The sequence below is a fragment of the Somniosus microcephalus genome, chromosome 9, assembly GCF_052327205.1.
Source record: "Somniosus microcephalus isolate GS21.2 chromosome 9, FLI_Smic_1.0, whole genome shotgun sequence".
NCBI lineage: Eukaryota > Metazoa > Chordata > Chondrichthyes > Squaliformes > Somniosidae > Somniosus > Somniosus microcephalus.
This window is the reverse complement of record NC_140995.1, coordinates 64,624,688-64,647,201: the sequence shown is the minus strand read 5'-3', so window position 1 is coordinate 64,647,201 and position 22,514 is coordinate 64,624,688. Positions and strand designations below refer to the sequence as shown.

Here is a 22,514-nt window from a genome sequence, read left to right as displayed (position 1 = left end):
GTGGATTTAGTAGGTCCCCTTCCCGGGTCACGTGGATTCACACACCTCCTGACGGTGGTAGACCGGACCACCAGGTGGCCAGAGGCGATTCCCTTGGCCGCTACCACCGCAGCAGACGTCGCCAGGGCGTTTCTTTCGTCGTGGGTGGCTCGGTTCGGGGTGCCATCGGACATCTCCTCGGACCGCGGTCCGCAATTCACATCAGAACTGTGGAACGCAGTGGCACAAGGCCTGGGTACCAAGCTGCACCGTACCACCGCGTACCATCCGCAGGCAAATGGTCTGTGCGAAAGGTTCCATCGGTCTCTCAAGCTCGAGGGGACCCAACTGGGTGGACAGGCTCCCATGGGTGATGCTGGGCCTCCGGACAGCCCCAAAGGAGGATCTTCAGTCTTCATCGGCTGAGCTGGTTTATGGCCAGACACTCAGAGTGCCAGTGACTTTCTCCCTCCACACACCGAACCATGGTCTGCAGCTCAACAGCTCCTGCTACATCAGGAGGTGGCTAGGAATTTCCTGCCCATCCCAACCTCGCAGCATGACCTGCAGAGGCCTCACGTCCCGACAGAGCTCATGAGTTCGGACTATGTCTTTATTAGACAGGACGGTCACAGAGAGCCGCCCAAGCCGCCGTTTACCGGACCTTTTCGTGTCATCTCATCAGGGGAAAAGTTTTTCCACAGTTGAAGTCGATGGAAAGTCCGATACCATCTCTATCGACCGGCTCAAACCAGCCCACCTAGATTGGAGTGAGCCTGTCGTGGCTGCCCAACCGCCTCGCCGTGGCCGACCGCCGTTGGCCACCAGACCAGCCGTGCACCAGCCCACCGTCGAACAGCCCGATTCGGCCTCAGACGCGCCTGCACCTCTGACTACCGTTTCTGCCTCGCCCGAGACGCCGCTTCTGCCACAATCCGGCACTGGTTCTTCTCCTAATGCCCCGTTTCCGCTGCCTAAGTTTCGTCGCCGTTCGGCCAGGATCATTAAACCTCCTACTCGGTTGACAATGTCCGTTAAAGTGGATTCTGGGGGGGGCACCTGTGGCAGAGCCACCAAGGGTCTCAGAACAATTAGTAATAATCCCTTTAACTACAGTGTAGTGCAGCCGCTGACTGCACCTTTAAACTGCCTGTTAACTGTACTGTATTGTGTTTTCCTGCACTCCACGTGATGACGTCATGACGCCGATCACGTGACCACCACCAGTGGTGCGAAGAACGCGATGACGTCATGACGTCAGCTTCCAGAAGTCGAGTGCCCAGCAAGCTGATTAGACCTGTGTACCGTTTCTCCTGTAGTTTCCCTGTTAACTTCGTTGTTCATTAAAACCTGTTGATTTGATTCATCGAGTCGCATACCTTATTCAGATAGGAATCTCCGTTCCTACACTACGCCTCTATTTATAAAGCCCAGGATCCCATATGTTTTTTAAAAAATAAACAGCCTCATCAACTTGTCCTACCACCTTCAAAGATTTACATACGTACACCTCCAGGTCTCTCTGTTCTAGCACCCACTTTAAAATTGTACCATTTAGTTTATATTGCCTCTCCTCATTCTATCAATAGGGAAACTTGAGACAAAAAAAACACTTATTTGTTTCTGTTCATCTCCATTAGTATAAAATGCGTAGGACAGAACATGAACATGCAGGCTCCAAGACTCGTGAGTCTCTCATGATTTTTATGGCAGGACAGCGGCAGCCTCGGTTGGGGGTGGGGAGAGGATAGTGAATGAGCGATACTATACAGCTGTTGACCTCAGCATGCTCGCGTAGTGAGGGAGTGGGGGGAGGGGGCTGGGCAGGACTAGATGCAACTCAATGAGTCAGAGCACACTGCAGGGTCTAGCTGAGACCAGCTGTTCTTCCCATTCTTGCTTAGCCATTGGACGACACTAAAATCTGTTCTGGTAGGTGGAGACGGATAACTTATTGCAGAATTCTCTGGACACAATGTAAATTACACCCTCAGGGCACCAGAATTCTTCAGCTCAGATAGAAATGTAGTCAATGGTGCTCTTTCAGCTGTCAGCTTGCAATTCCAATAAAATAAATTGCTTTCTGCGAGTTCTTGCCCCTCCAAAGATGGAATTTATTACCAGACAGTGATCCACATTGTGACTCAAATCAACTGGGTTCAGCTGACCAGACATCGAGGTCTCAAACTCACGGCCCTTTGGTTAGGAGCGCAAGTGTCCAACCGTTTGAACCACAATGGACTCCGTACAAGGGTTTGTCAGCAGTGCAATGGCCTTTTGCACATCGCCGATTTTCATCGTTCCACCACTGGCGGCCGTGTCTTCAGCCGTGTAGGCCCCGAGCTCTGGAATTCCTTCCCTAAACTGCCTCGCCTCTAACTCCTCCTTTAAGACGCTGCTTAAAACCTACCTCCCACCTGTCCTAATAGACCCCTATGTGGCTCAGTGTCAATTTTTGCCCGATAACACTCCTGTGAAGCACCTTGGGACATTTTACTACATTAAGGCGCTATATAAATGCACACGGCTGTTGAAACGACACAGTTGGATGTGGGTTCAGACTCGGCTCCGTCCCTTTGGGAAGGGAGACACCCACAAAGCAGAGATTAGGCTCCCTCCCCTCGAGGGGGCGGGGTGGGGGAAGGGGTAATGTTTTCAGCTGCTGATTTCACTGGCGTACTGGAGGCTTGGTACTTGAATGTATCAACAGTGTAGTCACAAGATGGCACCTTCACGCATGTAGGATCACAGGCATGTTAAAAAAAAAACAAGATTTTCACAGATTATCAGAAAATGATCAGCTGTTACATTGCAGCTATGAAACGAGCTATTGACGAATTATGTTTTTTGAACACTGCTTACAGGAACATGGAGTAAAGTCTTTGCTTCATTTTTCTTCAGGCTGTTGCCTTCCACTGGGATGTGGTCTATTTTTCCACTTTGTGCGAAGAGGAGATGTGTGCCTGGGGGGAGTGGAATGACATCTGGTCGAGTTGTGGGCCCAACTACAACAGTAGGAGTGACTGTGTCAAGACCTGTCAGAACAGTGGAAGGAAACCAGATGGTCATGTTTGGATAGCAGTACATCACACCAAGTTTAAACAAACACTTACATCCAGGGAAATGCACAAGAAGTTAACCCCTTCAGTTAGTCATTTTCTTGGAAATAATGTAAGTGGTTTGAGGAGCAAAGGGAGCTAGGGGTACAGATTCACAAATCATTAAATGCAACAATGCAGGTTAACAAGGCCATTAAAAAATGCAAACAAAGCACTGGTGCTCATTTCTAGCAGAATAGAATTGAAAAGTAGAGAAGTTATGTTGAACGTATATAAAACCTTGGTTAGACCACACCTAGAATACTGGACACAGTTCTGATCTCCACATTACAAAAAGGATATTGAGGCACTGGAGAAGGTGCAAAAAAGATTTACAAGGATATACCAGAACTGAGAGGTTATAACTAGCAGGAAAGTTTGAAGAGGCTGGAAGAGAGAAGGCTGAGGGATGATCTAATAGAGGACTTTAAAATTATGATGGGGTTTGACAGAGTAGACAGAGAATATGCTTCCACTTGTGGGGGAGTCCAAAATAGGGGTTGTAAATATAACAGTCAGTAATAAATCCAATAAGGAATTCAGGAGAAACTTATTTACTCAGTGGTGAGAATGTGAACCTTGAATGTGAACATGGAGTAGCGGAGGCGAATACCATAGATGCATTTAAGGGGAAGCTAGATAAGCACATGAGGGAGAAAGGAATAGAAAGTTATGTTAAGGTTGATGAAATAAAGTGGGAGGAGTCTTGTGTGACACAAACACTGGTATGGGCTGAATAGCCTATTTCTGTGCTGTAAATTCTATGCAAAATCTTCACTTAAATCTTAAATTAGAAACACACAAATGCTTGCTGTGTTATTAAACATATACAAGGTGTAAAAAAAATTGAAAAGAACATCACCTTAAAGAGTGGGAACACATATTCATTGTAACAAATTGCATTTATATAGCGCTTTTAACATAGTAAAACGTCCCAAGGTGCTTCACAGGAGCATTATCAGATAGAAATTTGACACCGAGCCACAAAGAGATATTAGGACAGGTGACCAATAGCTTGGTCAAAGAGGTAGGTTTTAAGGAGCGTCTTAAAGGAGGAGAGGTTGAGAGTTTAGGGAAGGAATTCCAGAGCTTAGGGCCTAAGCAGCTGAAGGTACGGTCACCTGATGGGGCAATGGAAATCGGAGATATGCAAGAGGCTAGAATTGGAGGAGTGCAGAAATCTTGGAGGGCTGTAAGGCTGGAGGAGGTTACAGAGATAGGAAGGGGCGAGGCCATGGAGGGATCGGAATACGAGGATCAGAATTTTAAAATTGAGGCGTTGCTGGACCGGGAGCCAATGTCGATCAGCAAGCACAGGGGTGATGGGTAAATGGAACTTGGTGCAAGATAAGATACGGGCAGCAGAGTTTTGGATGAGCTAAAGTTGATGGAGGGCATGGAGATTACGCTGATGTCTGGGAGAGTGTTACAAGGCTGCGATACAGCTCACAGCAACCAAGAGTGAAACTCGAGCAGTTGACGCTCTCCTACAAATCCTCACAGCACGCCTCACCTCGAAACTTTAGCCAAACAACTCAATAGATTCAGTTACAATTTTTAAACTTTCCAGCTGGGAGTTTAACTGTTCATATATTTCATTATCTTGACTAACATGACCATCACGTTCCCTGCCCCCCAATGTGAGTCCACGTCACACAACAGGGAATGATGACAAACACAGAAAGGAAATGAGCTCATCTCTAAACCGAAGACTGGTGTTATCCAGGTACTGCTTTCAGTTTAAGCACAGGTTTGTGACATTGAAGTGCTATTTGGTGTAAAATCTCCATGCAGCTGGGATTCTGGTCTTTGAATCTGGAAACGCCTCATTGGAAAAGTAGATTAATGTAGTCAAAAGGGTTTTAAAACACAACAAAAAAAGGAAGCCCACATCTACAGGAATGTTTAAGAACTTGTCCCTCTCAGGGTCTTGTGCCAGATCAGACTAGCTTCAAGTTTAAAAAAAAATCAAAACGATTTTCAAATGACCAAAAATAGACATCAATCTGCTACCGAACTAGTTAACAAGGTGATATTTTATCTTATGACGCTTGTTGCCTTATAAGTATTAAAATTTCACATCACGATTAGCTGTGCTATGAATAACCCCCATTTACAAGTACTTTACTGCAGTGGATGGCAAATTCCAGAAATACCATCTCTTTTGTAAACATAGCAGGGAAAAAAAAACTTTGCCTGCCATGAATTCACGGCCAAATGCCTTGGCAGTGTTTCGGTGGAGATACTCCACGGCAGTCCAGTTCTAGTTTCCATACAAGAGCTGAGAGAACTGCAGTGTATTACTGGCCAATACATCAGTATCCACCGACGCTGCACGAGGTAGACTAGCTCTACGGGCAGCCCGAGAATTGTGCGTCCAAACTCTTAAGCAGAGTGACGCTTTTCTGAAGCCGCGCCACTGGAAGGAAAGAGGACGTCAGGAGGAAACTAGAACTAAACGTTTTAAGCAATTTTATTTCCCACGGGATCAACCGAAACTATTTGAAAACAACTACGCTTAAGCTTTCACTGTGACCTTCTGGTGAACCCTCTCAGCAGGTAATCAGCTGAATGATTTTGTGGGGGTGTTTGAACAGTCTTTGACCAAAGAACTCGGCAGCAAATGGAAGTCTTTGGACATACAGTTCATTCTGGCCCCTTGCGCAGCCCTAGTCCCTTCGTCCCACCACTGGCGGCCGTGCCTTCAGCCGTCTAGGCCCTAAGCTCTGAAATTCCCGCCCTAAACCTCTCAGACTCTCCTCATTTGAGACCCACCTTAAAATCTCTCTTTGACTAAGCTTTTGGTCACCAGTCCTAATGTCTCCTTCTTTGGCTCGGCATTACGCTCCTGCGAAGCGCCTTGGGACGTTTTACTGCGTTAAAGGCGTGATATAAATGCAAGTTGTTGTTGTAAAGCAAATATTGTAAACTCTGTAGCCCCAGATAATTTCAATCACACCCAAATATTTAAAACATAAAATACAAATATCTCCAGCTTCAAACTAGTCATTTCAATAGATTAGTTACATTAGTGTTCCATTTTTATTAACTAATAACTTGATCCAAGAGTGCCAGTACTTACAAGGGGGTCGTACTCCTCGACTAGTCCTGGTTCCTGCAATTTCGTTACCATTTGTGTCCACACACCAACAGGTTTCTTGGTTTGAGACACACTGGACCGCCACATAGTTCCCATGAGCATCACACTGAGGGATGTGGTGGCCAGTAGGCCTGGGTCCTCTTGGCTGTATGCTGCCCAGGACGCTGTCCCTGTGATGCTCACATGGTGTTTTCTGGGAGCCTGTCGAGCAAGAAATACAAAATGCAGTATTAAAAGGTCTGAGTGCACATAGAATGGCTCACTCACCAGTTAAAGGCAGGTTAGGATGTTTAGATAAATCAGACACAAAGTACCTGTGAAAAAACATATCCCGATCTACTAAGGTTCTCCAACAAGCTGCTCTTCACGTTATTTTCTTCATCCTTAATTGCCCTCCTTACCAACATCATTCTTTGTCAAGGAGGTTAGCAGGCAGACAGCCTCTGTCAATCAAATCAGGCGAGGAAGCCTGCAAGAAGTGTCCATTCTCCATCCATGACTAAATGTAACTCATCCTATGGAACAGTACACTCAACTTCTATGAGGCCCACCACTTGCTCCCTTGACCCCCACCCTGTTCCTGACTACCCAACTTCCCCTCCTAACTCCCATGCCTGCTGATCGCCACCCATTGTCATCTTCTGGGACTATCCCCCAACACTTTCAAAGATCGTCACTTAAGAAAAAAATAAAGCAACCCCCAGCCCCTCCATCATCTCCACCCCAGCTACGCTCTACAACTTCTCTCCAATGTCCTTGCATCGGTTGATGGCGCATGGCTCCGCACTCATCTCGCCCACCTCTGCCCGCTCGCCACCCTCCAGTTGGGTTTCCACCCTATCCCCAGCACAGAGACTGTCTTGGTCGAAGTCAGCGATATTCTGTGCCACTGTGGCTTGTCGTCTTTCCTTCCGTCCATCCCCCTACCCAGCCACTTTCAACACAGCTCATCGCCCCACAGCATCATACTCTCATGGTTCCACTTATACTCGTCTGCCCTCTCAGGTGGATGTAATAGGTCCAATGGCACTATTCGAAGTAGAGCAGGGGCATTCTCCCTGGTGTGCTGGCTAATATTTATCCCTCAACCAACATCACTAAAAACAGATGATCTGGTCGCTCTGCTGTTTGTGGGATCTTGCTGTGCGAAAATTGGCTGCCGCGTTTACTACATTACAACGGGGGCGACACTTCAAAAAGAACCTCATTGGCTGTAAAGCATTTTGGAACATCCAGAGGTCGTGAAAGGCGCAATATAAATACAAATCCTTTCATTCTTAAAATGGACTCATTACACAGCCTTGGTTTATCCTCCCAGGATTATATGGCCACCTCTGGTGTGCCCTAGCATTCTACTCACAATTCCATTCTAACCATCAATTTTGCATGACCTCTTGGCAACATCGTCCACAAGGATATCCATATGATACTCCATTAAAGCTTTCCACCAGTGACTCACACGCTGTCGCTACACTCTACAATTGCCTGTCCGGCATTAAGTTCTGGATCAGTTACAATTTCCTTCAGTTCAACGCTGGTAAATTAAAAGCCATCCTCTCTGGCTCCAAGTAACTAGGTCCCACAAGTATTGACTCCATTGATCTCCCTAGGAACAAGAGTGGGCCATTCAGCCCCTCAAGCCTGTTCTGCCATTCTATTACATCGTGAATGATCTGTACCTCAACTCCCATTTTCCCCACCTTTGCTCAATATCCCTCGATACCCTTTACCTAACAAAAAATCTCTTTTTGTATTCCAATCCCGTTGAGATAAGGGCCAGCATTACTTTTTGTACCTGTGCGCTAGCCGTTCTTCGAATTGTGCCGTGGATTTCTCAAGTCTACTTGAGCAGATGGTCGGAGTCTCTAACTGTACCTCTGACAGTGCAGCACACCACTGGAATGTCAGCTAGATTACCTGTTCAAGTCTGTGGTGGGGCTTGAACCCACAACCTTCTGACAAGAGGCGAGAGTGCTACCAACTGACCTAAGCTGTCATTTGGCCAAAACCCCTCAAGCCTGTTCCGCCATTCAATGAGATCATGGCTGATCTGGGATCTAACTCCAACTAACCCGCCTTTGCCCATATACCTTAATACCTTTGGTTAACAAAAATCTATCAATCTCGGATTTAAAATGAACAATTGACCCCGCATCAGTTGCCGTTTGCAGAAGAGTTCCAAACTTCTACCACCCTTTGTGTGTAGAATTGTTTCCTAAATTCACTCCCGAAAGACCTGTTTTAGCCTACGTTCCCTGGTTCAAGACTCTCCAACCAGCAGAAATAGTTTCTATCTACCCTATCAGTACCCCTTAATATCTTGAAAACTTCAATCAAATCACCCCTTAATCTTTTGAATTCCAGGGACTACAACCATAGTTTGTGTAATCTCGCCTCGTAATTTAACCCTTGGAGTCCCGGTATCGTTCTAGTAAATCTACCAGATTTATGGTTTCGACTAGAGTTTGGGAGTGGGAACCAACTTTAAATTGGGTTAACAGGTAGGCACTTCTGCAAGGACATCAGTATAGAACAGCATCAAAAGGGACAAGCTCTAATTGTGAGAACTAGTGTCAAGGTCAGAGAGAACAGAGAGGCCAACATGCCCATGTTCAGGGGCCAGCCCATAATAATAAATCTTCCCCTTCCATCCTCCCCACCCCTACTTCCCGGAACTGGGGTGTGGGAGTGAAAGCTCCCAGGGGCTGAAGCACAATTATGGTATTTCCTGGCCAGACATGCTGTTAAGTTATTCTCTTCTGCATGTGAATCCACTGCAGTTCCCAGACATGTGGCAGTTTTCATCTTCAACCACGGTCTGGACTACAGTCTTGTTTAATGTTTATATATCGTCAAGCTCTGGAGCCAATTAACTATCCTGAATACACCGTTTAACAGGGATTAATTTTTTCTCCACTCACTCAGATTTCATATTCACTGACTTTTACCACATGCTCATTGAAGTTTCTTTCGCTGTTTGTAGGATAACAACCAGTGTTGTATAAGTCAAAACAAAAAAAGTGACTGAGATGCAGCTCTGAAAGATGTTTAACACATTGGCCCAGATTTAGTTGCCAAAATAACCATTAGTTTAATGGCACTCTCCGTTATTAACGTGTAAATCGTTCAGCAACTTGTGGCGAGGAGGAGACTTCCCGTGAATTGTGAATCCCCACAGGTTGCTGGAAGATTTGCGTCACTCCACTGTTAGCCTCGTAAAAATGGCAGCTTGCCCTCAACCTCCTCGTGAGTCTCACAAAATTGTTGCATTTGCCCTTTAAGAGGGCAGGCCAGAGGCTGGGAATTCTGCGGCGAGTGTCTCACCTCCTGACTCCCTAAAGCTTTTCCACCATCTACAAGGCACAAGTCAAGAGTGTGATGGAATACTCTCCACTTGCCTGGATGAGTGCAGCTCCAACAACACTCAAGAAGCTCGACACCATTCAGGATAAAGCAGCCCGCTTGATTGGCACTCCATCCACCACCTTCAACATTCACTCCCTCCACCACCGGCGCACTGTGGCTGCAGTGTGTACCATCTACAAGATGCACTGCAGCAACTCGCCAAAGCTCCTTCAACAGCACCTTCCAAACCCGCGATCTCTACCACTTAGAAGGACAAGGGCAGCAGACGCATGGGAACATCACCACCTACAAGTTCCCCTCCAAGCCACACACCATCCTGACTTGGACCTGTATCGCCGTTCCTTCACTGTCGCTGGGCCAAAATCCTGGAACTCCCTTCCTAACAGCATTGTGGGTGTACCTACACCATATGGACTGCAGCGGTTCAAGAAGGCGGCTCACCACCATCTTCTCAAGGGCAATTAGGGATGGGCACTAAATGCAGGCCTAGCCAGCCAGTGACGCCCACATCCCATCAATGAGTTTAAAAAAAATTACCCATTAAACTCGCCACAGAAAACTAGGGCTGGTAATTAACAGAGTAAGTATCTTTTTAATGAGGCGATTTATGCTCCTGCAATGCCACTCAGCCTCTCCGGCCCAGACAGGGAACAATAAACTGCAGAACCTCATTCCTGCAGGTCGTCAATTGTTAGAGATTTTCAACATTTTAAATTTAATTTTTTTCTTCCTTTTCCTGTCAGTTTTCTCTCTCTCTCTCAATCCAATCTTTCTTTCCCTCTCTTTATTTCTCTACCTGATTTGACCCTAATTCACCCTATTTCCTTCTCAGTTATTCCTCTGCTTATTTCTCAATTCTTTAATCTCATTGGATAAGGAGATAGACTGCTGATCCCGTTGTTCACCAAGGTCCCAGCTGCCCTCGCCGTGCCGTTATCAGCTCACACTTGCAGCTTACAGGGAAAAAAATGTTCTAGCTGAAGGGTGCAGGAAGAAGTCTAACTAACGGGGCATGCTGCGAGATGGCCCACTCCAGCAAATACTCTGGCATTAAGTGTCATTATGGTGTTACCTGTGGATTAGTTGATAGCACTCTTCTGAGTCAGAAGGTCCTAGGTTCAAGTCCTACTCCAGCGGCTTAAGCACAAAATCCAGGCCGAAACACCCAGTGCAGTGCACTGTCAGAGATGCTGTCTTGCGGATGAGGCATCAAACTAAGGCCCTGTCTGTCAGGTGGATGCAAAAGATCCAATGGCCCTATTTCACTATGCCAGTGAAGAGCAGAAGAGTTCTCCCCTGGTGCCCTGGCAAATATTTATCCCTCAACCAACATCACTAAAACAGATTATCTGGCCATTATCTCATTGCTGTCTGTGGGAGCTTGCTGTGCGCAAATTGGCTGCCACGTATCCTACATTACAACAGTGACTACACTTCCAAAGTACTTCATTCACTAGCACTTTGGGACATCCCAAGGTCATGAAAAGCGCTATAGTTCTTTCCTTTCCTTCATTCTCAGCTGCCTTCTCTGGTCAGGAAGTGAGATGTGATTCAGATTGAGGACCTCATACAGATTGGGGGTGAGGGGCAGAGAAGGTGCCCATCTGTTGAGATGCACTTTGAAAAGGAACAATGTCCTAAGTGATTCCCTCAATATTTGGCATAGTATTCATTTATATGTAGGAGTTGAACTATATTCAGAAAGAAACATCTTAGAGTAATTTGACCTTCCCCACTCCACAGTGGCTTGAACTCAAGTCCTGCTGCTATCCCTTTGATGTTCCAATGTGTGTTTTTTGAAGAATTATTCACCTCATGAATAAGTCGAGATTCTGCTTTAAGTGCCTTTCTTGTGACACTGATACTTGCATTTTTAAAAAATCATTTCTGACTCACTGCAGAAAATGCTGACTTATTGTCCCGATAGAGTGTATTTTAAATCATAATTGACTTCATGTAAGAGAATTACATTTTTTTGATAAAAACTCTGTTGGCTGTCTAATCTAGGATCAGGATGTGAACTGTGCTGCTTTTGTACTTAAAAACTATTTGACTTTTAACATTACAGCCTCAAAGAAATCCCAAGTATTCATGTTTTAAATTTTTGTATCTCGTAACATGTAAAAGTGTATGTCTGTTCATTGCAGCCCACAAGCAGACACATACATGGATCAGCAATACTCAGACAATATGTAATTCATAAATTATTAATTGCTGATATTATGTATATGCAATATAATACATAATTGGTTCTGGGCTTTTTTTAAACTGTGGGTTGAGTCCCATTCCAGGGACTTGAGCACATAATCCAGGCTGACACGAAGGGAGTGCTGCACTGTCAGCGATGCCGTCTTTCGGATGAGACGTTAAATCGAGTCTGCCCGCTCAGGTATATAGAAAAGATCCCATGGCACGGTGTCGAAGAGGAGTAGGGGAATTTTCCTCGATGTCCTGGTCAATATTTATCCCTCAACCAATATCGCGTAAACAGATTATCTGGTCATTGTCACATCACTGTTTGTAGGCGCTTGCTGTGGAAAAAAAAGTACTTAATTGGCTGTAAAGCCCTTTGGGACATCCGGTGGTCATGATAGGCGCTATATAAATGCAAGTTTTTCGTTTTTTTCCCCACAGCAAGCTCCCACAAACAGCAATGTGATAATGACCAGATAATCTGTTTTTAGTATTGTTGATTGAGGGATAACTATTGGCCAGGACACTGGGGATAACTCCCCTGCTCATTTGTGAAATAGTGCCATGGGATCTTTTATGTTCACCTGAGAGGGCACCTTGGTTTAACATCTCATCCAAAAGACCACACCTCCGATGGTGCAGCATTCCCTCAGGAGTGTCAGCCTGGATTTTGGGGCTCAAGTCTCTGGAGTGGCACTTGAACGCACATCCTTCTGACTCAGAGGCGAGGGTGCTACCAACGGAGCCACGGCTGTGCGTAACTTGGCTGCCACGTTTCCTACATTACAATAGTAACTACGTTTCAAAAGTACTTCATTGCCTGCTAAGTGGTTTGGGATGTCCTGAGGTCGTACAAGACACTATAGAAATGCAAGGTCTTTCTTTCTTGCTTTGACTTTGCAGAAACTGAATCCAGTTTCAGGTAATGTGCAAACTGAAATTGAAATTAGTGGAGATGAGAAGTTTGGCATCAGTTCATACCATTCCCATTCAGAGCACTGTGTGTACCAGGTATTAACTACCTGCTACTTAGCCTCTAACTATCTTACATGGCTGGGTAGCTGGGACAAAGAAGCTAAACTGCTTTTCAACAGTTCAAAATGCAGCAACATAGAAATATATTGGCCTGTTGAGATACCGCGGCAAACGTGGGAGTCGAGACCAGAGCTAGTAAAACACAACTGCTTTTATTCTACCTCATGGCAGAGAGAAACTGGAAAAGCCCGCGCATCCACTTAAATACTCCCCAGACAGGAAGTGCTCCCGGCAGCCTGTCCCTGCGGGAAACAAGTTGCTGGAGGAAAGGGCCCCCGGCTAGGGGCGTCTGCTTAAACTGTCTGTGCCGCCGTGGGCGGATTATGTCCAGTGGTGGCGTGTCGCCACAGAGCTCCCCCCAGAATCCGCTTAGGAGGAGTGGACGAGTCGTGACGGTGGTCTGATGGTTCTGCCGCAGCGGCTCCGAGTGGTCGCCGGTCTAGTTGGTGGGGCCGGGCGGTTCGCCGCCGGCTGTGCTGGCAGGACGGCCTCTAGTTGGAGGCTGGGCCACGGGGACCTGTTCCCCTGGTTGTGTGTGTGCTGGTTTGAGCCGGTCGATGGAGACGGTGTCGACCCTGTTGCCGAGTCGCAGCTTGAAGACCTTGTCCTCGGTTTGTAATACCTCGTACGGTCCGTCGTACGGGGGTCGCAGGGGCCCACGGTGCGCGTCGTGTCGCACGAAGACGAAGCGCGCCTGCTGTAAATTTGGCGGAACGCGAGGTGCGAGTTCGCCGTGTCGGTTGACCGGAAGTGGGGCGAACTGCTGAGCGGAAGAGAAAGAGTTGAGCCGCTGCTGTTCGGCCGACCAAGGCGTGGTAGCCTCCGGAAGGAATTCGCCTGGGACGCGCAGCGGTTGTCCGTAGACTAACTCCGCCGCCGAGGACTGGAGGTCTTCCTTGACCGCGGTGCGTAGGCCTAGTAGCACCCATGGTAGGCGGTCAGTCCAGGTACTGTCCTGCAGGCCGGCGCGGAGAGGCCTTGAGTGACCCGTGGAAGCGTTCACAAAGCCCGTTGGCCTGCGGGTGGTACACCGTGGTTCGGTGGAGCGTCACCCCGAGGTTGCGTGCTGTGGCCGTCCAGAGTTCGGAGGTGAACTGGGCGCCTCTGTCGGAGGTTATGTCGGCCGGTACGCCGAACCTTGCAACCCAGGTGTTAACGAACGCCCTGGCGATGTCGGCTGTGGTGGTGGAGGTCAGCGGCACTGCCTCAGGCCAGCGTGTGTAGCGGTCGACCATCGTGAAGAGATAAGTTTGGCCTTGCGATGGCGGCAGAGGACCGACGATGTCGACGTGTATGTGGTCGAAGCGGCGGCTGGGTACCTCGAAGTCTCCCAGGGGTGCTTTTGTGTGCAGCTGTACCTTAGCCCGTTGGCAGGCGAGGCAGAAGGTGGCCCAAGTCCGAACATCTTTGCTGAGGCCGCGCCAGACGAAGCGCTGGGAGAAGAGTTTAACGGATGCGCGGGAACCCGGGTGGGAGAGCCCGTGGAGCGCGTCGAAGATGCGGCAGCGCCAGGTTGCAGGGACGACCGGCCTGGGTTGGCCGAGTGAGACGTCGCAAGTGACTGCCGTGGCTTCGGGCCCGTGCGCGACCTTGATTAAGCGTAGCCCTGGCAGGCTGGTAGCCGCCGAGAGGAGGTCTGGGTCCATGAGCTGGGCCGCTGCTAGTTGCGCGTAGTCGACCGCGAGGTGATTCGCGCAGATGGCGGGACGGGAAAGGCAGTCGGCGACAACGTTGTCTCTACTGGAGACGTGCTGGATGTCCGTAGTAAACTCGGACATGGCCGCGAGCTGGCGTTGCTGCCTAGCGGACCAGGGTTTGGTGTGCTTGGCCATCGCGTATGTGAGCGGCTTGTGGTCCACGTACGCGGTGAAGGGGCGGCCTTCCAGGAGGAACCTGAAATGGCGGACCGACAGGTGGAGCGCGAGAAGCTCGCGGTCGAAAATGGAGTATTTGACCTCCGGGGGGGGCGCAGTTGGCGGCTGTAGAAGGCAAGTGGCTGCCACGCGCCATTGACCCACTGCTCGAACACGGCACCGACCGCGTGGTTGGAGGCGTCGGTGGTGAGCGCGACCCGGGCGTTGGCCCTCGGGTGCGCGAGCAGGGTGGCGTCGGCGAGCGCGTTTTTGGTGGCGTCGAAGGCAGCTGACGTGTCAGTGGTCCAGGCTACGTCCATCTTGCCAGATTTACCTCGGAGGGAGTCATATAGGGGTTTCATGAGGGCTGCAGCTCTGGGGATGAACCTGTTGTAGAAGTTCACCATCCCGAGGAACTCCTGGAGGCCCTTGATGGTTGTGGGGCGGGGGAATTGCTGGACGGCCTGCACCTTGTTGGGCAGGGGGACGGCCCCAGCAGGGGTGATGTGGTGACCGAGAAAATCGATCTCGGTTAGGCCGAATTGGCACTTGGCTGAGGATGAGCCCGTGTTGGGCTAGGCGCCCGAACAGGATGCGAAGGCGTTCCTGTTTGGAGGAGCTGGCCACGAGAATGTCGTCGAGATAGACGAATAGGAAGTTCAGGTCCCGGAGGACTGAGTCCATAAGGCGCTGGAAAGCCTGGGCTGTATTCTTGAGGCCGAAGGGCATCCTCAGGAACTCGAACAGGCCGAATGGGGTGATGACGGCCGTTTTGGGGATGTCCGCGGGGTGTACGGGGACTTGGTGGTAACCGCGCACCAGGTCGACCTTGGAAAAGACGGTTCGTCCGGCCAGTCGGGCCGAGAAGTCCTGGATGTGGCGCACCGGGTATCGGTCGGGGGTGGTGGCGTCGTTGAGGCGGCAGTAGTCCCCGCAAGGGCGCCAGCCTCCGCCGGGCTTGGGGGCGATGTGGAGGGGCGAGGCCCAAGGGCTGCTGGAGCGGCGGATGATGCCGAGTTGTTCCATGGTGGTGAACTCGGCCCGCGCGATTTCCAGCTTGGCCGGGTTGAGTCTGCGGGCGTGGGCAGAAACTGGGGGGCCGGTGGTGGGGATATAGTGCTCCACACTGTGTTTGGCAGCTTTGGCCGAAAAGGTCGGGTTAGTGAGGGCGGGAAACTTGGCTAGGAGTGCCGAGTAGTCGTCCGTGGCTCCGGCGAGGCAGTAGGTCGTCAGGCCGGCCGAATGGGCCGGGGTGAATGCGCCGGGGATGGGGGCCATAGTGTTGATGTCGACGAGGCGGTGCCTCGGAATGTCGACAAGGAGACCGTGGGCGCGTAGGAAGTCGGCGCCGATGAGTGGGCAGAGGACCTTGGCTGTGAGGAACTCCCAGTGGTAGCGGCGGCCCACGAGGTCGAGCGTGACCATGTGGGTGCCATATGTGCGGATGTCAGAGCCATTGGCTGCGGCCAGCGTGATACCCCGTGTGCCGCGTTGGATTTCGAGGGCGGAGGCGGGGGTGATGCTGTGCTGGGCCCGTGTCGCACAGAAATCGGCGGTTGGTTCTGTCGTCGGTGACGTACAGTAGAGGCCCCTTTTGCCCCGCGGCCATCGCGGGGGCCGGTGCAGGGGGGGGGGGGGGTTGAAAGTACACGGTGGCGTGCAGCGTTGGGCCCTAGCGCCAAAACGGGTGTGGTAGTAGCAGTGACCCGGAGCGGTGGGGTGGTCGGGCCTAGTGGGCCGGGAAGCCCGCGTGGTCGTTGCCGTGAGGTCGGGTGCGACGTCGCGAGCGGACTGTGCAGAGAGCAGCCGGTCGGCCTTTTCAGCTATGTCATTCAGGTCCGTGGAGCCAGACTCCACAATGAGCGGGCGGATGCTGGCAGGGAGCTGCCGAATGAAAAGCGTGCGAAAGAGGGCGCCGGTGTTTTTGTCGTCCGAGAGGGACAGCATGTGGGAAAGCAGATCCGAGGGTGAAGCGTCACCAAGGCCGGGGAGGTCAAGGAGTTGGCAGTTGCGCTGGTAAGAGGACGTTTGAAATTTTTTAAGGAGCGCAGCCTTCAGATGTTCGTACTTGCCTTCCGGTGGTGGATCCTGCAGCGCTGCCCAAACCTTGGGGATTGTGGCGTAGGTGAGAGAGGAGACGAGGTAGTCGTACTTTGTGGCGTCGACTGTAATGTGTTTCAGCCGGAATCTGGACTCAGCTTGAGCAAACCAGGCTTCGGCCAGGTTCTCCCAAAAGTCCGGTGGTTTTACCGTGACTGCGTTTGTTTCCGCCATGCTAGCTTAGGATTCGTCCTGAGCATCGGGGTCACCAGTGTTGAGATACCGCGGCAAACGTGGGAGTCGAGACCAGAGCTAGTAAAACACAACTGCTTTTATTCTACCTCATGGCAAAGAGAAACTGGAAAAGCCCGCGCATCCACTTAAATACTCCCCAGACAGGAAGTGCTCCCGGCAGCCTGTCCCTGCGGGAAACAAGTTGCTGGAGGAAAGGGCCCCTGGCTGGGGGCGTCTGCTTAAACTGTCCGTGCTGCCGCGGGCGGATTATGTCCAGTGGTGGCGTGTCGCCACAGGCCCGGATTTTGCAGTGGGTAATGATGGCAACCTGTCAACGTTCGCTGTCATTACCCCTCTGAAATTGACAGTAACTTCAGGATTTAGCACATGGGCATCTAAACGTGGATATCCTGAAATTGTGGTGGTCATTCACTTCCCCGACACAGGCTGTGCTGTGGACATCCCCCAAACCCCCACCCCAATAGCTGGCAATCGGTGAAATCAGTGGAGCTGATGAAAACTTGCATTTTTCCACGCTAATATCGCTGTTAAATAACCCATTAAATGTTAAGCCTTGTTGGATAGGTGTAACTGGGGTTTTAACAGCATATTGGACTGCTAAACAAACGCGCTGGCCCTGAAAAACTCATTATATCTGTGGATTGTCAAATTGCTCCATTATGTTAAAAATTACAACTTAAAAATAAACTCTTTTTTTAAAGTTTGTTCATGATATTTCAGCTTCTGCCTTGACCCCGTGTGCATGTCCCAATCTTTATTTCACTCTCTAACATTTTTAAAAATTGAAGGATAATCAGTGCTCTTCATTTCCTGTCTAAGAAGTCTTCAATGCTCAGACAGCTTGATGCCATCACTGCTGCTCTACACTGGAGTTCCCCCTTTTCACAGCTCTCCAATTGATTACACGTCAAGAAACCCAGAGTTTTCAGCACAGAGATCACAAAATCTCTGTGGTCAGCAGTGAGCGCCGTCACATTGCTGCTGACCGCAACTTATAGGCCAATAAATCATAGGTGTACCCAAGACTTGGGCAGATCTGCTGCAAAAATCCAGCTCCTTTTGATAGGGTTTGAGAGAGTAAATAGGGAGAAACTGTTTCCAGTGGCAGGAGGGTTGACAACCAGAGGACACAAATTTAAGGTAAGTGTCAAAAGAGCCACAGGCTGTTTTTAGCACCCCAAAAAAGTTAGCGGCCCTACCCCGTAAATTCAGTAGTAGCACCCCAAGGAGAAGGTGGGGCGCTACTGAAAGCGCTCCACCTCCTTCTTGGGGCATTACTGCTCAATGTCGCGACGCTACTTGCAGCAGCGCCGCGTCATTGCAGGCCTCCACCCGATTAAAGGGGGGGGGGGGCGCCCCCCGAGCGCTGTGTGCCCGGGGCCATGCTGGACAGCGGGCTGAACGATTGCGGCCAGCACCCCGCAGACAAATGTGAAAAGGGGCAGTGGGCCAAAATAAAAATGGCTGCCCTTTAAATTGTGCCGCCACCTGCTATCGCCGCTGTTAAACCGCCCCCCTGATCCTGTCGCATATATCGCCCGGCGATAGGTCAAGGGCACAAGGGATGTTTGCGGCCGGGGTGCTGCGCACAGCGATGACGTCCTCATCGCCGGCGCAGTGGAGCAGGGTGCTACCAGCTACCGCAGAAACTTGCAGGAAGCGTTGGAGGTGTATGCCCATGCGCTAGGGTATTTGAATCCCGTTAGCACCCCCGGGGCACTAAGAGGCACATAGCAACCCAATTTCTAGCCCAATGACTTTCCCCACATGGTACACAATTTACGAGTCCCTAGTGTTCCGATTTAGATCGCTAACTTCAGAAATTTACAGCGTTGCTTTATGAGAAGGTAACTTTAAGAGAAAGTTGAAGCAGATGAATTCAGCTCCTTACCTATAGGAGTACACTGGAAGCCATCACCTTGATAGCCAGGGGCACAATGGCAACTGAACGATCCAGGTGTGTTATAGCACTGGGCGTATGGATGACATCGGCTTGGCTGGCATTCATCAAGATCTTGAAAAAGGAAAATGGATTTGTGTAATTGAAGAAATAGAAACAGGAGGAGGCCACTCAGCCCCTCGAGCATGTTCTGCCATTCAGTTAGATCAAGGCTGATCTGTATCTCAACTCCATCTACCCACATGGTTCTGTAACCCTTAATACCCTTGCCTAATAAAAACCTATCAATCTCAGTTTTGACATTTTTAATTGACCCCCCTGCCTCAACAGCTTTTTGGGGGAAGAGTGTTCTAATTTCCACTACCCTTTGTGTAAAGAAGTGCTTCCTGACATCACCCCTGAACGGCCTATCTCTAATTTTAAGGTTATGCCCACTTGTTCTGGACTCCCCCTACCAGAGGAAATAATTTCTCTCTATCTATCCTATCAAATCCTTTAATCACCTTAAACACCTCAATTAGATGACCACTTAATCTTCTATACTTGAGGCAATACAAACCTAGTCTATGCAACCTTTTTAGAGTATCAAGACAAATACCTCTCAACAACAATGGGCTTTTTCTCTTAAACCTACACAAGTCAGTTTCCATATATGTAAAATATCTCCAATTCACAAAATACAACAGGAGGAGGAGAATAACATAACGTTACTTAAAGAAACAAATTGCATTCAGTTACAGCAACACCACTCATGGCTGCTGTTAATCGGAAGAAATCCCACATGACAACTGTTCAGAAACTTAGATCACAATTCCAGCCGTGTTCTGAGCTCTTCATACAATGATACAGCACACAAGGAGGCCATTCTGCCCATCGTGCCTGTGCCGGCTCTTTGAAAGAGCTGTTCAGTTAGTCCCAACTCCACTGCTCTTCCCCCATCGCCCTGCAAATTTTTCCTTTTCAAATATTGATCCAGTTTCCTTTTGAAAGTTACGATTTAATCTGCTTCCACCACCCTTTCAGGCAGCTCATTCCAGATCATCATAACTCAGTGTAAAAAAAAACTCATCTCCCCCCTGGTTCTTGGCAAATTACGGTAAATCTGTCTCCTTTGGTTACTGACCCTCCCACCAGTGGAAACAGGTTCTCCATATCTACTCTATCAAAACCTTTCATCATTTTGAACACCTCCATTAAATCTCCCCTTAACCTTCTCTGCTGCAAGGAGAACAATCCCAGCTTCTCTAGTCTCTTTCCACTGAAGGCCCTCATCACTGTCTACCCTCCTATAATACTATCCAGTTTCACTGCACCTAACTTTTGTTTCTTTACTTGTCCCATTACCATCTCCTTTTGCCTTGCACCATCAAACCTTTTATCATTTAATCTCTCCTGCCTTCCACCCAATCACAGACCTTCCCTTTTGTTCTCCCACCCCCCCCCCTCCCCTTTCACTGCCTCTGTACTTGCTTATAAACCGTTCAATCTCTAACTTTTTCCAGTTCTGATGAAAGGTCGTTGAGCCGAAACGTTAACTCTGTTTCACTCTCCACAGATGCTGCCCGACTTGCTGAGTATATCCAGCATTTTCTGTTTTTATTTCAGATTTCCAGCATCTAGTATTTTGCTTTTGTTCTATTCAGTTCCATTGGGTTCAACTGCTTTATGTATTTTGTGCTTCTGACAGGGTTGCTATGATTAATACATTGCTTACTATCATAGAACCCTTTAGTAGCCCCAAAAAGGTTGTGCGAGGAATGGTTTTGACCTCTCCTAAATGTAGCAGTGGGATTTGCAGATGTCTGAAAACATTCCGGCCTGCATAATTTCCAGGACGACTGCGTAAAAATATCTGGTCCTCCACCGCCCCCCACCCCCTTTGATTTATGCACGTATTCAGGAAGAATTTGACAAGCGCTTTACTGAAATAGGACATTACATACCAACACAAGATTTGCCATCCCCGGAGAAACCGGGTAAACAGACACACATGAAGTCCGAGCCACCGGTGTAAATACAGCGAGCACGGTCGGGCGTATCACAGTTGTGGGTTCTGGTTTGGCAGGGATTGCCAGGACGTTGAACAGCTGCAAGATTAAAAACATGCAACACTTGCAGGTTATTGACATTTCATTAATCATCGGGGGGGAGGGGACTTTTCTGCTCATCAACTTTAGCAAAAAAAAGTAGGCAACAACAACTTGCATTTATAGTCTATAAGTACTAATAAAACGTCCTAAGGCACTTCACAGGAGCGATATCAAAATATGTTGAAACCGAGACACACAAGGAGATCTTAGGGTAGGTGACCAAAAGCTTGGTCAAAGAGGTAGGTTTTAAAGAGCGTCTTAAAGGAGGAGAGAGAGACGGAGAGGTTTAGGAGGGAATTCCAGGCTTAGGGCCCAGGTAACTGAAGGCATGGCCGCCAATGGTGGAGTGATGGAAATTAGGGATGCACAAGAGGCCAGAATTGGAGGAGCGCAGAGATCTCATAGGCTATATGGCACAGAAACAGGCCATTTGGCCTAACCAGTCCATGGGCGTTTATGCTCCACTCAAGCCTCCTCCCATCCTTCCTCATCTAACTCTATCAGCATAACCCTCTATCCCCTTCTCCCTCATATGCTTGTCTAGCCTCCCCTTAAATGCATCTACACTTTTCGCTTGAACCACGCCCTGTGGTAGCGAGTTCCACATTCTCACCACTCTTTGGGTAAAGAAATTTCTTCTGAATTCCCTATTGGATTTCTTGGTGACTATCTTATATTGATGGCCTCTAGTTATGCTCTTCCCCACAAGTGGAAACATTCTCTCTGTATCCACTCTATCAAAACCTTTCATAATTTTAAAGACCTCTATTAGGTCACCCCTCAGCCTTCTTTTTTCAAGAGAAAAGAAACCCAGCCTGTTCATCCTTTCCTGATATGTATACCCTCGCATTTCTGGTATCATTCTTGTAAATTTTCCCTGCACCCTCTCCAGTGCCTCTATATCCTTTGTATAATATGGCAACCAGAACTGTACACAGTACTCCAAGTGGTCTAACCAAGGTTCGATACAGGTTTATCATAACTTCCCTACTTTTCAATTCTATCTCTCTAGAAATAAATCCTAGTGCTTGATTTGCTTTTTTTATGGCCTTGCTAACCTGTCACAACTTTTAGTGATTTGTGTATTTGTACTCCGAGATCCCTTTGTTCCTCTACCCCACTAGACTCGCACCCTCCAAGTAATAAATGACCTCCCTATTCTTCCTACCAAAATGTAACACCTCACATTTATCTGTGTTGAACTTCATTTGCCAATTTTATGCCCATTCTGCAAGTTTATTAATGTCCTCCTGTAATTTGTTGCAGTCCTCCTCGGTATTGACTGTCCCCCCAATTTGGTGTCATCCGCAAATTTAGAAATTGTGTTTTTGATTCTAGTCTAAATTGTTAATATAAAATTGTAAACAGTGGTCCCAGCACTGATCCTTGTGGAACACCACTACCCACCTTCGGCCACTGTGAATAGCTACCTTTTACGCCTACTGTCTGCTTTCTGTCTTGAAGCCAGCTAGCTATCCATTCTGCTACTTGTCCCCTGACTCTGCATTCTCTGACCTTGTTCATCAGTCTATTATGGGGTAACTTATTGAAGGCCTTTTGAAAATCTAGATAAATTACATCTACTACATTACCATTATCTACTCT

At 48.6% G+C, this 22,514-nt stretch overlaps 1 protein-coding gene across 1 annotated transcript in view; it reads right to left on the bottom strand.

Annotated features, from left to right (window-relative positions):
• The window catches only part of nid1a (nidogen 1a), a 133,274-nt gene that overhangs the window by 25,653 nt on the left and 85,107 nt on the right, over positions 1-22,514 (bottom strand). The window contains exons 11-14 of the mRNA XM_085996690.1: positions 20,763-20,906; positions 18,811-18,933; positions 6,160-6,378; positions 2,842-3,014 (exon numbers count right to left, since the gene is read on the bottom strand). Coding sequence (XP_085852816.1) covers positions 2,842-3,014; positions 6,160-6,378; positions 18,811-18,933; positions 20,763-20,906 — 659 coding nt within the window. The remainder of the gene's footprint in view (positions 1-2,841; positions 3,015-6,159; positions 6,379-18,810; positions 18,934-20,762; positions 20,907-22,514) is intronic.